This window comes from Contarinia nasturtii, unplaced genomic scaffold (genome assembly GCF_009176525.2).
Source record: "Contarinia nasturtii isolate CC-2019 unplaced genomic scaffold, AAFC_CNas_1.1 Cnas_scaffold_928, whole genome shotgun sequence".
Classification (NCBI taxonomy): domain Eukaryota; kingdom Metazoa; phylum Arthropoda; class Insecta; order Diptera; family Cecidomyiidae; genus Contarinia; species Contarinia nasturtii.
Window position 1 is genome coordinate 3,240,740 of NW_022198275.1, and position 15,537 is coordinate 3,256,276.

At 32.4% G+C, this 15,537-nt stretch overlaps 1 protein-coding gene across 4 annotated transcripts in view; it reads right to left on the minus strand.

The window, feature by feature from the left end:
• LOC116342815 (atrial natriuretic peptide receptor 1-like) overlaps positions 1–15,537 on the minus strand; it is a 49,213-nt gene that overhangs the window by 11,446 nt on the left and 22,230 nt on the right. For 2 of the 4 annotated variants that reach the window (XM_031770574.1, XM_031770575.1), the window contains exon 6: positions 13,966–14,171. In XM_031770574.1, the coding sequence (XP_031626434.1) occupies positions 13,966–14,171 (206 nt within the window). Of the gene's footprint in view, positions 1–5,064; positions 5,084–10,873; positions 11,915–13,965; positions 14,172–15,537 lie in introns of those variants that run through there. The other 2 variants (XM_031770576.1, XM_031770577.1) reach the window with 2 other exon arrangements.

Sequence of the window (15,537 nt, forward strand, 5' to 3'; positions counted from 1 at the left end):
AATTCATGGCGATCGAATACATTTTTGACTTGAACCTCTAGCCATGTTTCTCGTTGCTTTCCTCGAAAAATAAAATGAGACACACAACAACACTCTCTAGCATTTTTGCTTAAAATTAAATTATTGTATAATGCTCGAAAATTGAGATGTTATTTAGCGCGTAATTTTTTTAAGTCAGTATTTTCAAGAAAACTGTATATATCTGTCTAAAATCTAATTGCGGGTGCCATATGTTCAATGGAAAATGAATTGTTTGCACAAAAGGATCGAGCTGAGGTTAAGTAAAATGTTTTATTTTCTGTTTTATTCATTAGCTTTTTTTATTTGAGGCAAATTTGTAAATAAAAATAGATGGATCGGCTCAATTGTTGGATTTGAATACAAATTATAGGATTCGAAGTCATTCGAAAATCGCACGTTGCAATCAAAATAGCACACCAACTATTAATCAATTGCAAAAATGCGCAGTGAGAACCGATTGTCTATTCATTGCATTTCATCTCACGTCCGATTTCAACTCAATTCAATATTCATTCGGCGCACGCGACATCATTAAAGGATATCATGTGCATCACGGAATGTCTAGCGACAAAAAATCATTCGTTTTTTGTCCTATGGTCAACGTTACTGACCAGCACGTTCAATGTTAATTATACGCAAGTTTCTTTGCATTCCAATCGTATGCCCTGGGCTGTGTCGAAATCGAAAAAAAATCAGGTCACAAAAAATGGTCGTATAAAAAGCCGAGTCGAGTCATCAATTCAATATTTGATGCAGTTGCATTGAGAATCATGAATCATGTTTCCATATAAACAAAAGTAAAAGCATGGTCGAAAGTTCAATGTTCTGATTCTATCAGACGTAATATGCTGTTAAGTGCATTTGGCTAAGACAATTCAAACGTGCATGGAAAGGAAAATGCTGAGAAATGGATTGCAATCAAGCGGAATCGAACACGAAAACAGGATTAAAAACAACACCATTGACGTCATTCGGATTTTATTATATTTCGCATTGTGCGCGCGTGTGTTAAAGATATTATTATTAATGATTTCCTTGCCGGCAATTGCAAAGGTAAATATTTTACGCAAGTGGTTTTAACTTTTATATTCATGTTTACTAAGTGTGTGATTGCATGATGCAAAGGAATGCTTTCAAAAAGAAAGAATATTTAAGTGAAACAAACATAAGATAATGATATTTTTTTCCCATGAGTTGCCAAAATTGATTTTTTACGAATGTGCACTTCTCTCATCGAGAAGTTTTCATCACAAATTTTAATGTAAAAAAAAATCCAGTAGCGGTCAACCCAAAGTCAATTTTATTGTATAAACATTCACTACTCGATACAGATAATCTATTGAATCCAAAATGTTCGATTGATTCGAATGGAAGAGAAAAACATTCAAAATTATGTTTAAAAAATCACAAATTGTCAAAGAGTTCAAAGTTCGTCCGTATTGAAAAAATAAAACAACGATATGTGTCATAAAATTGAATTATGGCTTTATTTAATGCATAAAATGCATTTTATTTGTTACTGTTTTTTATTCTAAAGCCATTATCCGCCACATACGCAAACAATATTCACATTAATTTAATGTTATTGTGTTTGGCAGTCTATGTATTTCGGATGGATATCCATCCGAGATATTTTAGAATATCTGGATATTTAACGCAACTGCACAGAGCCAGAGCTGTGTGCGTCGCACATATAATCTACGGTATGTCGCTACACGTAAAATACAGACACAGTGTGACTGTGTACGTGCGGCACTTGATACACATATACATCGCGACATACCGTAGATTCTATTTGCGACGCATACAGCTCTGTCGCTGTGCAGTTGCGTTGAATATCCAGATATTCTAAAATATCTCGGATGGCTATCCATCCGAAATACATAGACTGGTGCTTGGCTTTCGATTTGTTCAATTGGCGCTCAAACTTGGCGGTTGTATCTTATGTGGAAGTGGTTTTTTTTAGTGTTTTTCCACATATACGTCAATTGGAGGGTTATTTAAAACAAAAAAACCTTTGTTTATAGATATATGAGCGTTTTAATGCATGGAATACTTTGTCCAAAGCAGCAAAAAAAGCTGCGCAAAAAAGTTTGAAGCTCATAAAAAACTGATCGGCGTTAGTCAAATGTATCGTTTCAAATAACAGCATATGAAATATTCTGACATAAACAATCAAAGCGAATGATTGACATATTTCAATAAGGAAGGAAAAAAAACATCATTCATGCTATATTTAACGTGCAAAAAGGCAATAAAATCGTTCGATTCGAAGTTATCTGCGCCAAGCAAGAGGAAAATTGCTAGATTTTATTCTTGCGTATCACGCTCGTGCACGAGTCGCTGCTGTTTTCAATCAATGTATTGTTTTTGTTGTTTTTTTTTATACTAGAAATCATACCAGTTTCTATTTATTATTATCGTGCCATATAATTTCGATGTGATTTTATCAGAACGTAATTTTCAGTGTGACGGATCAAAAACTGAATTCGAAACTATTTTCGACTAATGTTCTGAATTGAAATATTAGTGTAATTGTTGCTTATCCATCGCAATGGCAATGATTTTTAGAAAATAAAATAACTTAATCGTTGATTACATTCCGCATTTAGACGGTATCATTGGCACAAGTCAAATGGAGCCACAAATCAATTGTGATTCTTTTCTCGTTTTATCTTGTTATTGTTGCAAAATGAATGGTGCGGCATTTGCATAACAAATTTTCTACGCTGAATAACAATTCCACAGAAAATCGACCATTCAATTCCATATAATGACACCAAAAATGTATTTTTAACTAATTATTGTTCGACAAAATGTACACGCAAACGATCTAAATATATATATGAATAACAAGTGCACATTAATACACACCACTCGACCTTGCTACGACGAATCGATGGAATCCAAATCGAATATTGCTCGTACAACAATTGTCAATGAAATCTTTCAATCTCCAAGTTTTTCCATAGCATTTGCACTTGTGTATTTGCACGACAAAAGAATCGACCAAATGATTGATTACTTTCCTTCTATCTACTGTATCGACTCCAAAATTGACAAAGAAACATAAGCAGTTTGGACAATAAAAATGCTTGCAATGTAACAAACGTGGAGAAAATCATGCCATTCGCCATTGGGGTTCATCAAAGTTGCATTTGTTTACGCTCTTCCCGACTCCTTCAAAATGTATATTGATGTATTGACTGGCGCTTAATCAACCGAAAATATATTGATATCGATTCACGATTAACTTTTATTATCATGTACGCCTCATTAAGCTATCTCTGGTTGGATATTTATCCTGATATTTCAACAATTCGAACCAATCGAATATAAAAAATATACAAGAAGAGCTATCGTATTGATTTCCTGAAGGTTTCGGTGCAATCAGCCTTTAAATATTTAATAATGTGGAAAATTCGATGTGAAAAAATTGGTTTCCGCCGTATGGTATTGTTCCTTTACCGTACACCCTAGAGTAGTCATCACATTGGCTGCGTTGTGTTTAGTCTGTCCAAAATTAGAGATTCGATTTCGAAATGTATACAATTTTGTACGTCAGACAAAAACGTGTTTTTACTTCTGAATAATTAAGAATGATTGCAAAAAGATGATGTTTATAAACATGTTTGCGAGATATATTTATATTGAATTGATCAAAAAATAATGACCGAACGCCGTTGCTCATCAACATGATGAACTTCTATTTTTTTCCATTTTGATTGTCTGGAGTTTTCCATACACCTTATGGACGTTTGACGCGAATAAAAGTTCAGTGAATGAGAAACAGAAAAAAAACGCCATGAATTGGTTAACGTCATCGAAATTCGTTCGAAATCCGTAAAAAAGAGACTGAATTCGGCAATCAATCAATGGGAAAAAAACTTTTATCAATGTTAGTGAATATTATTACTTTTTTTCATCTGTTAATATAGTCCATGAAAGTTACTTTCCAGACTGCATCAAAAATGGCAAAGTTTTTGTTTTCATGATATTCGAAACGGTCATTATCATGGTGGGCAGCATCTTTGGCACTTTTACCTGACCCGTTGTGTCTAAAAATAGCAACCAGTCAACTGCTAAATGGAGAGAAAATTAATAACGATCTCCGTAAAATTTGTAGCTTGAAAAACTGCCGAAATGCAAAACAGGTCGGTTGGTTGAATGTAGTAATTTACTCGTTTCAAAATGGTCATTAAGTGAAAGAACTGACCATTTTATTGAAATAAAACTCAAAAGACAAAGAGCAACAAAAACAAAATTCAAGAGAAATATAAATTTAACGAGACTGACATCAAAGTGAGAATTGCAATGCTGTGAGGCAACGCCAAAACCAACCGAATAGGTCAAACCAAAAAGTACACGTGTTTGTTTATGTATGCACTCTTTTGATCACAATTCCTTTTGATTGTGACCACAGCAACAGTCTGAGTGTGGTTGCGTAAACAGCATGGGAACCGTGAATAGTAGTAAATGGTCGCGACTTCAGTGCGATGATGTGGAAAAATTGTATGTTGTTGTTGTGATGATATCACTCTTTGTGATTATGTCATGTTTGAAAATGCACTTTTTCTTCAAAATATGAACACAAAATCAGTGTGACGACTTTTATGCACCGCGTGTCATCTGAAGAAAACATCACAATTCATTGAAATTGCAACAATCATTGCTCTCTATGTCATCTCGTTGTCTTTATTGTATATGGCATTTACCAACGTTGCGAATACATATATATCCAATGTATAAACGACCATTACGTGGCAATTCTGGGAAAAATGTTGCAGTTGTTCGATAATAAAACATGATGTTCGTTTGAAATATAAGATTTATATTACAAAATGTCTAATAGGATTTGACAGTCACTTGATTTTGCTTCGCGCATCCATTTCTGATACGGGGCCGCTTAAACACGAAAAAAATTGCCAATATAATGAGCACTGTAAATCTAGTTGAACGGGTTCGTGGACAAAATTGCTATGAATATAAATAGTGATTTTTTAATGGCACTTCTTTCCTAAGAACATAATATAATTACTGTACTGTTTATTCCTTTGCAACACATTTTATATGACGTACGCCTTTTTTTGTTTCTGTTGTTTTTTTTTTGCACTGTTTAATAGCACTAAACCACAATAAGCTAATCCCACAAAACACCTTTACGATTTGAGAATAAATGCGAAGCTGATGAAAATGCGTCACGACTGTTTCTCGTCTGAAAAACAACTATTCCCGATAGCCGATTTTGATACGACCGAATGGAGAAAATGGGAATCCAATACGTCAAATTGAAATTATTAATTGACTCGTTCAAAACGAAATCGGATGGAAAATGGTTCATAAAAAAATCACAAGTGTTCAATGTTTGGTCTTTCGTATCGCCAGGAGACGATAAAATATGTGTAAACAATTGCATTGCTTTAGAAAGGTGCTTACCTCACCAATGCAATCAATGACAAAATACAAAACATTATATTGACATAATTTCGAGCAGCTGATTCAGCTCAGGAAGCTGACGTCAGGCGCTGACACGGAGTGATTATAAAAACACTTACAATGCTGCAATCGCTATAGTAATCACTTCTATTGTTTTCGCTGTGTTTCAGCGCTTGGCGTTATCAGCCTGTAAATACCTTAATATAATTTCTACAAAATTCCCTTTAATTTATATTTTGTTAACCATTTCACTGCTATCGTTATCATTATGATTGCAATCAGAGGTTTGCCTTGTCTCATTTTTTGAAAGTGAAAAGTTTGCGCTACCATTTCGCTTTGAGTCTGCCGTTCCATTAATTTTTAAATTATCAAAAGATAGAATTGGCTATTTATAGCCAAAAACAAACGTCAGTTTCAAAAAAATCGAAGTGGAAAATAGGACAAAGTAAATTAAGTGGCGACGACGAAGACCAATGAATATACAACGCGTACGTGAATGAATTGGTGATGGTTTGACACCTTTACACGCGATCCGAAGCATGTAATTTAGAACCGGTTTTATGGAATTATATTATCAAATTACGAATAAAAAAAGAAATAGTTCTAAAATGGAAGCAATTGAACTATATGAACTGTAGAAAACAACAAAAAACCTTTAATTCAGCTATTTCCCTATTAATATTTAAATAAACTGTAAATCGGACATTGAAATATCGATTTTGTAATGGATTTAGTGAATATAAAGCGATCACATGGAAATGCAAAGTATTGTCTGGATTTTGTGGCTAAATTGTTTGAATAAACAACGAGACCGCAGTTGTATGTAAACATTTCGTGCACGTATTATTGTCATATCGCGTTGATGCGTAACGGACGTTGTCGGCTGATGGTATCACATAAGCCTTGACATTGCCTGCCTTTACAAACGCGTCGTCTGAACTTCAAAAAAAAAAAAAAAACAACAAAAAATCGATTCAACGCTTCCTTGCTTGAAACAAACTCATAATAATAATAATATATAATAAACAACAATCATTTGGTGTTCAATTGATGTATCAAACTTTACTGATCTATTTATAGCATACAGTCGCTCGTTAAAATGCTAATCTGGAGGCGGTACTACATGTTTTTTTGAATATTCCACACTTAACATATTCGATACTTAATCACCGAACGGTAAGAACATACGAATTATACTCATTTACGTGTTTGTGAATGCCTTTGGCTTCTTTGAAGATGCTTATTTTTAGAACATTATTTTTATAAGACATAAACATAAAACTTCGACCAATACAAACACGTATATATCGTGTAATACCAATAAAAGCAAATTAAAGTTTTTTGGCACACCACGCGTACAGACGAATATCATGGGAGAAATGAACAAGTTGCCGAACTGAATTCGCCCGTGGAAAAAAAAAATCAGGTGTGGTTTTGCAATTATCTTATCGAAGAATTGTTTGTTGTTCAATTGTTTACAGATCTATTTCCAATATTTATAGCTCAATGCTGATCATAATCTGAAGAGTTGGTAAAAAGGAAAGAAAACGGATTCTGAAATTATAGCGGCATAATATACATTAAGTTTGCCAGAATCTTTAATTTCAATGAAAGGAACCATAAAATGTTTTTGAACACATAAAAAAAGTGTTGCAGTAACATTCAATTTTTTTAAAAGTCACACAGTGCTATACGTTAAATCTGGAATCTACGGATGCATATAGTTTGTTGCCAAAAATGAACGGCAGGTTACAATTTTTGCGGTGCGACTTCTTTATCCATTCAACGCGTCTGATTTTTTTGTTCGTTGAATATCACGATGACTTTTTCTTTGTTGGAATATAATCGCGACATCATTAGCCTGTCATAGAATGCATCGTATTTTGTTAATTCATCTACGTTTTTGGTCATCATTCGCTCATTGTCTCATCGTTTTTTTTTTTCATCGAACTTTGTATTATATCTCGTTCAATTAGCAATTTCTACAATGAACCATTTACACAGTTGTCATGATAAAAATCGGTTTATTATCCCGCTTTGAAAGCTATACGTCGACTCTATAATACAAAACATACGCTGAAATGTGATGATATTGGCGTCGCCGAAATAAAATTGCTTAAGAAAGTCCAGAAATATATATATTAAAAAGTTGCCGTGACAAAACAAAAAAAAATGCTTATAAAAAATTTCTGAAAATAAACTGCTTAGTTTCAACAGTTTAAAATTCGTTGTGTGTATTTTATTTTTATGCCAAAATTCAAATTCAAGAAACCCGTTGACAACGATCGACAATATGTTAATTGGTCGAATGTTTTTATGCGAAGAAAAAGAAGCCAAAACGGACAATGATAAAACTAATAAAGTTCATTAATTGCCAGAATCGAATTAATTTAATAACCAGATAAGAACTCTGCGCTTATCGCTGGTAATAATCAATCGAAAAACCCTGTAGCACGCTTAAGGTCACGCGATTCTAAAAATAGCGAGCACACATTTTTTGATGGCCATTGAAGTTTCGAACAGGCTTTGGTAATCACTATATTTGTGAACGTGAGCAAAGTTCTCGGAAGAATTAAAAATGCCAAATAAATTAGTCGTCAGATTCAGGAATTGAAATCATTATTTATACACATGAAAGAGATGTGAATTCCAGTATGCAAATTCGTACAAATTTCAAAAATAATTAGACAATCATTTTAATAATTAAAGTGTTTTTTAGTAAGAGCCTTTTGATAATTCATATGCATTTTTATCGTAAAAATATTGATATTTTAAAACAAATCTGATAATTGTGAGTTTGATCTTCGACGACTTTGAACATCTACTGTATCAAAACAATAGATTGCCTTTTGGTGCAGATGAAAAGATGAAATTTGTTCGAAATGTTCGTGCTCTTTTGAGATAATATTTTGATGTATTCATTTTTTTTAAATATCACAAACATAAAGATCGAAACCAGGATGGAAATATTTCATTATTCAGAAATTATAAATGTATTTGTTTAAATTCCCCGAAAATAGGTGGGACAGATGAGAACGATTCGGTATTATTGATGTTTTTTTATCCAATTAACCAGGCTTTGGAGTCATTTGAAGCACCCAATGAATATTACAAAAGAATTTGGTTGCTATGATGGTCAATTTTGAATGTTCATACAAGATAATTGCTTGCAAAAATATTGTCTATGAAAAAAAATAACTCAGTTTCACACAATATAAATGTGATATTGAGATTAGCAAACTTATAATAAATAGTACTAAAGAGTAAACTCACTAAAAAGTTTTTGTAGTCTGCAATTTCTCTGTTTAGGCGTTGGACACTTCATTTGGAAAAAAACCGACCATAAAATAAGTGAATAAAATTGAACCGGAATCATATGATTGCGAGAATAAGAGAATAAAGATACAAAATAAAACTCTCAAGTCGCCGTTCATTTGTAGGAATTTCATTGATTGTCTTGTTTTCAATCATAATATGTGGAGTATATAAATAAGCCAGACTCTAAGGCGGCCGCGTTGTGCACGATATTGGCAAAAATACATCTTTAGAGATTAGTGAATTGTAAATTTCCAGTTGCCTATTTATAGTTCAGCTCTTTGCACTTACAATTCCGGTTGCGTGCCTACTTAATTGTAAGACAAACAGGTGTAATCGATAGCTTCACAACAATCGCATTTCACTAATGCGCATCAATTTTTCTTCGTATAAATTACAATCTTACGCTTATTCTCAATTACTTTGAAATCACAAATTGTCATTTTCTATGCATGATTTTGCAAAAAAAGAAGTCATTACTGTTATTGAGCTACCCGGTTTATTATAATGACTTATTACAAATATATTTACGTTTATGGCTCCAGACCACACGTCTGAAAAGACCTTCAAAATGCAATTGCTGTATCGAACATTGATTCTTAACTTTAAAGGAAAAAATTATGAAGAAAATCATCTCAATTCATTTTAATTGCCTAAAGTTATGTTGATTGATTACACTCATTTCGCATTTCATGACATATTCACACTCTCGATCGTATCATACGAGTTGCGCATCCTACATACACGTGCGGATGTTATTACATCATACGATTAAAAATACGGCCACAAATCACAGTAGGAAGCTACAAATCTTTGTTTTAGGCTTTTCAGTGTGCATATTATTTTTAAAATATTACTAATCTCTTTCTGGTTTTAATCAAACGCCAAAGTCCAATAATTCACAAATCGCATTTACGTTTCATTACGGCAAGCTCAAGAGAACAGTAAAGAACAACGAAAACTAAAAATGTTGCATTAATTAATAAAAATGTTTGATTTATGACGAACATTTCGATGATTATCAACATATAAACCACAAATGTTTTGTCATATTTTCTGTGACCATGAACCAAATAAGTTTATCAGAGTGTTGCTGAATATATCCAGACATCTATTCATAAAATTTACATCGTCAATGACATTGACTCAATGTTCATCATTCTTTCAATTGGTCAATGCAATTAATAACAACGACTTTTTACATTTTCATTGTCCATTTACACTCTTTTGTACAATATAATTTAAAAGTCAACGTCATTATGGACCAACTCGAGTTGGATAAAACGACTATGATATTTTTAACGCTTCATTACGTTTTTTCTGCAGTGCAATTATAAAAGTACATTAATTGAAGCGCCCCACATTCACTCTATGTTTATTTACCATTAGTTTGGTTGTTCAATTTATGACTTATTCATGCAGTCTGGTAATTTTAATGAGATTATTTTTTTTTTCACAAAGTGCAAACGAATATGTAATCATATGTGACGTCATTATGAACAGTAGAAAAAAAATCACGAAAAAACATGAACAATAGATAAAACGCGAATAGAATTACCATATTCAAATTGAAATCTCAATCGAATCGATTAATATATTTAATCTCCCGATTCTAATTTTAGACTAGAATTTGGTTCGCATGACCATTAAAGGGAATCCATTTAGATGAGGAAACACAAACGAAATCAATAGATTAAAATGTAAATAAAAAAACATTTAAATATAGACCATAATTTACATAATAAAATCATTTGCCATTTAGTTTTTGATCGTTTTAATGCCCATCAATTTGTTTAAAACGAAAATTACAATCGTTAAATGAGATGTTGCCAAGTTGTATAGACAATTATATCACATAAAATATATGTATTTTAATCTCATATTCATTGCTATTTATGCAACGTCACAAAAGTGTTTTGTCTCAATAATAGTGTCATCTCAATTATGACAGAAAGAAACAATTGATACAATCAACCCAAAAGGAAACATTCCACAGCAAGGAAGTGCAGGAAAATATCTTGAAAGCAAATAAAAACCAAATGTTCGAATACGTCATTAAAAAAATCGAGAAAAAAATCACCAAAACATTGCTTAAATTTACCATCCAAATTTCATGTATTATTTACACTTTCAAAGTGTTTTTTATTTTTGTTTCGATTATATATTGTGTGTTTAGCAGCAACAGGTCTGTTTCCAAAAGTTCTATCTTTATTCAAACGATATTCAGCTGGCTTCAACTATGGGCTTATCGAATGTTTTGCGCACTACACACTTGTTTTGTTATATCTCACTTTTGAAGCGGTTACTTCGACTCCTTTTTGCGATTATTCTAAATTCAAGTTGAATTATTTTAATAAATTTAATTTTACAATAAAACACCATATCTGACGAATCGGTTATTTGTTATCGGAGCTCGTCAGCATTTCTTTGTTGTTGTTATTTTGATAGAGTCACACCACTTCATATTTCATTATTTTTTTTTGCAATATTTGTTTACTTTGAGTTATTATTCATTATGAATTAACGTAAATAAATGTATATGCGTTTTTCATCCTTTCATTAGGTATTATCGTTCGATTAAATCAAAACATCTATGCATCAAAGAAATCACATCAAATTAATTTATCATTTGTTTTCAGTGTACAAACATTCTGTGACACCACTTAATTTATTAAATTTGTGCCAGACTGCGGGCGGCTATTTTAATTCGCTAGCCCTTTTTCAACTCTTTTGACTATCCCAAACAAAGTTTTAAAAACAGGTAAATAAAATCACACACCCGCCTATATATAATCACTTATTGCGACAAAAAAAAATTATAACACTGAATCATATCAGTATCGACACCTCGGATAAAAATGTATTTATCGACAGTCGATTTTAATTGGATTCGTTCGATGTTCAACCTTCGAAACAAAAAAACCAAATGAAATGTGGTGTATACGCGCAAGAACCGTTGCCAGAGAATAAAAACAACTGAATTTTTTTCTTTGTATTTCACACTGGATTCAAAAATGAAAAAAAAAAGAATCGAAAAAAAATGTCTTTATTTACACTCTTATAGGCAAAATAGGATCGCGATTTTTTTTTATTCGTTTAAAATATACAGATCGTTCCCTTTGTCGCCGTTCTTCTTTCCACGCGCAACAACAAACCGAGACTAGCCGTTTTCAAGCTGGAATTCAAAATTTTATTCAACAAAAACACCAAAAACGAAAACAGAAACGAATAAATTAAGAGAAGAAAAAATTATAATTCTCTTTGTATGTTTTATTTCCATCTCTTTCACATACACAGTAATTCTATATATTGGCAAAACAAATACAAGCGCCTGCGGTGACTGTAGTTGTGTTTCTCTTGTTTCTTTTTTGTTTCTTTTTTTTTATTGACACAATCGTATTATTGGCACATGCAAAAGTATTAGTTGTTTTCGTGTCTCTTTTCTACATCGCAATATACACGCGACAAATGCATCGAATGTAACCAATACTTTGATGAACGTACGCTTTGCGGCTTTCACAAATGACCACTTCTATTTCTAATCAAATGAGTAATAGAATGTTGAATTCTTATAATCAGCTTCCGTATACGCTTATAAGCGTCACACACTCTGTTTGATACGCAACATAATCGGTTTTGGTGCTATCGCTTCGATTACTGCACTCAATGAGTTTTTATATCACTTTTTTTTTTTTTTATTAGACTTTAGTCTAGGTATATATATATTATATATAGAATAACATGTGTTCTATACTTTGATTGAGACGAAATAATCGAGTATTGCCTGCGACAATAAACGATGATTGATTTACTTATATTAGCACATTTTATTGATAAATACCAAAAACAACGAAAACGATTCAAACTGTTTTGAATAGAAAATTATTTGTTTACATTTTTATTATCGTGTAAATGAAAAAGCGTGGCCAATGAAATGTGTTCAGCTGTACGCGTTCATACGAACGTTGTGTTCATGTTATACTTGCTATGTATATATGATATATATATAAAAACAGCTTGTAAGCGGCGTTACATGCCAACGTGTTGAATGTTTGTAGACGATGGTTTAATGTATTCGCTCATTCGCATATAGAGTCGAACGTATTTGTGGAACATGTTTTGATGCGGTTGATGCCTTGGCTAAACGACGTGTGGGCTTCGAAAACGTAAACGTGAACGGTGTATGTTAGTTTTATGTCTAAAATTGATTGACTCGCCGCATCATTTGCAGCTTAATATCTGGTTTCATTTCGAAAACAATAAAACAAAATGTGATGGTAACCAATTAAGAAGCATTCAATCTGGTTTTTGTTCTATTTTTTTATTTTGCCAAATACCACAATGGGTATTTTATTTAAAATATTAAAAGCAGAAAAAAAATGTCTTGGTTTAGATGGTGACAAAAAATGCCCTATTTGATCAAAGATTTGGTTTTATCGAAATATATCTATTAGATAGTCGACAGACTTATTTGAATTGTGAAATAAGCACTTTTTATGTAAATGAGCTAAAATAAAAAATCAATACAGCCATTGTTTGTGATATTCCACTTCTGGACAACGAATTCGTCTCTAAAACTAATTTTTTTATTGGAAACCAAAAAAAAAGACTTCGTCTCTTTTTAAGTATTTTGTTCATTTTGTGGTTTGACGATTCATATCTTTTGATCTGAACATTATTGACAATAAAAATAATTTTTTTTATCGCTCCGATTTCGATTTATAAAAAGAAAGTGAATCATGACCTTTCTAATCAAGTGTCTCCGTGATGCTGATTTGAATAATGTATTAACGGTGAAAGCTGAAAGAAATACCCTTTATGCAAAATGAAGTATGTCTTTGTGTAATCATACAAAAATGCACTGTGTCATAACAAACCATTAAGATCTTGCTATGCATGTCGCAGCATACGTAAGTTCTTTTATTCGAAAGGCGCCAACATGAATATAAAATTATTCTTTTTCCCCTCCCATCACCAGTCAAATCGAAACGTACATGAATAACGAATGATATTGAAAATGGGTAAAAATTCATGATCACGACGACATCGCATTACAAAAAAAAATGCAATTTCTTTTTTTTTTTGTAATTTTTTGCCATATCCAGTAGTAAACGTATAATATATTGTAACGCTTTTGATTTGAATCGGAAATGTAATTCCGAGAATGAGAATAAAAAAGTATGAATAACTTACTTGCTTGATCCAGACCAATTTCTCGTTTTAGATTTTCGGTGGTGTTAGAACCGACTGCGGAGTCGGTTACAAACGATGAGTATGTGATGTTTTTCTTTCGATACGTATTAGCCATAGTCTGCATTAAGAGATGACATGTATGCAATCCTCCGACATTGTAGTGGCCGTTTCGGTCATAAAAGAAAACGACACGATGCCATCCATAACTGAATAACGCCGATGGCAATGATGAAAGAAGAAAAGAGTAAAAATAAAAATGTCGAAGTGAGCAAAGATCCATTTCAATAGTCGATTCTTGGTTTTATTTAGTATTGTCAGTTAAGATTATTGTGAATATATATATTATAATAACCATGGCAACGACATGCGGCCACAAAGATAAATGATGAAGACATTTCCACAGTGAGACAGGGGAATCAATGTTTCAATGTTTTCTTCGAAAAAAATGAGGTGTCAAAAACGATTTTCACATCGAATTGTTTCAGCCACAATGTGTCAAGTACTTTCAACTCCCTATAAACTCACATCATTCAGATATGAAATATATGAATTTTAATTGAGTCTACCCCTTAGGCGCAACATAAATGTTTATCCGTGTACATATTTCACCAAACAATAAATTGACAACATTTCAACGTCAACAATAACACAGACTCTGTGCCTTTAATAAATGGATGAAAAACAATAAACTTGTTGAGTCTGGGTGTGAGTAACATGATATTTTGTTTATTTATCGTTGTCATCATCCACTGTGTTTAATTGTTATCATCAGGCAATCGAACGATTAGATCAATACATAGTGAAAATGAATTGGTCGTTCTGATGAACAAACACATTAAATTAATAAGTTGTGTCTTGAGCTTTTGTTAAAGACGGAGGAAAATGGTTGTATTCTTCTCAAACATGAGATATTAAGCTAAATGTAAATAAAAATACCAATCCCCTGTTTGATTTCCGCATGATTGTTCTTATCTATTTGCAGAAAACTCATTTCATTGTTCTTCAAATATTAACTTTTTGAGTCATCTATCATAATCCGAATGCTTGTCGATTTTCCTTTTTATCCACACAAACACATACATTGCCTCCGTACCGAAACAATGGACTCCTTTTGCGCTCAAATGAAGAGAAATGTGAAGAGTGACAATTCATTTTACTTTAACGTAAGATTGAATGAAACCCACCAAACTCATCGTTGTACGAGCTGAAATGCTCTTAATCTGCATAAAAGGTACTTAAATCAAATCTTAGAAGAAAGCATACAACGTCAATGGATTAATGGTTGTACATAAAAAGAGTACTAAAACTCGTAAAACTTTTCACAACAACGATAACACTTTGAATAGTTAGCAAATTAATGCAAAGCATTCATTACGTCATTTAAGCACACCACCAAATCGTGTCAATACAATCGAATGTGATTTTATGTAATCAATTTTTGTTTGTTTTTGTTTCATTGCTGTATTTAATACGAAAAATGGAGCTAACGAAAAAAATAGTTTTGGTGCGCGCACAAACACATAATGGAAAGTAAACAAAAATAAAAAGCTGGTCCCATCGTTAAAAAGGGCC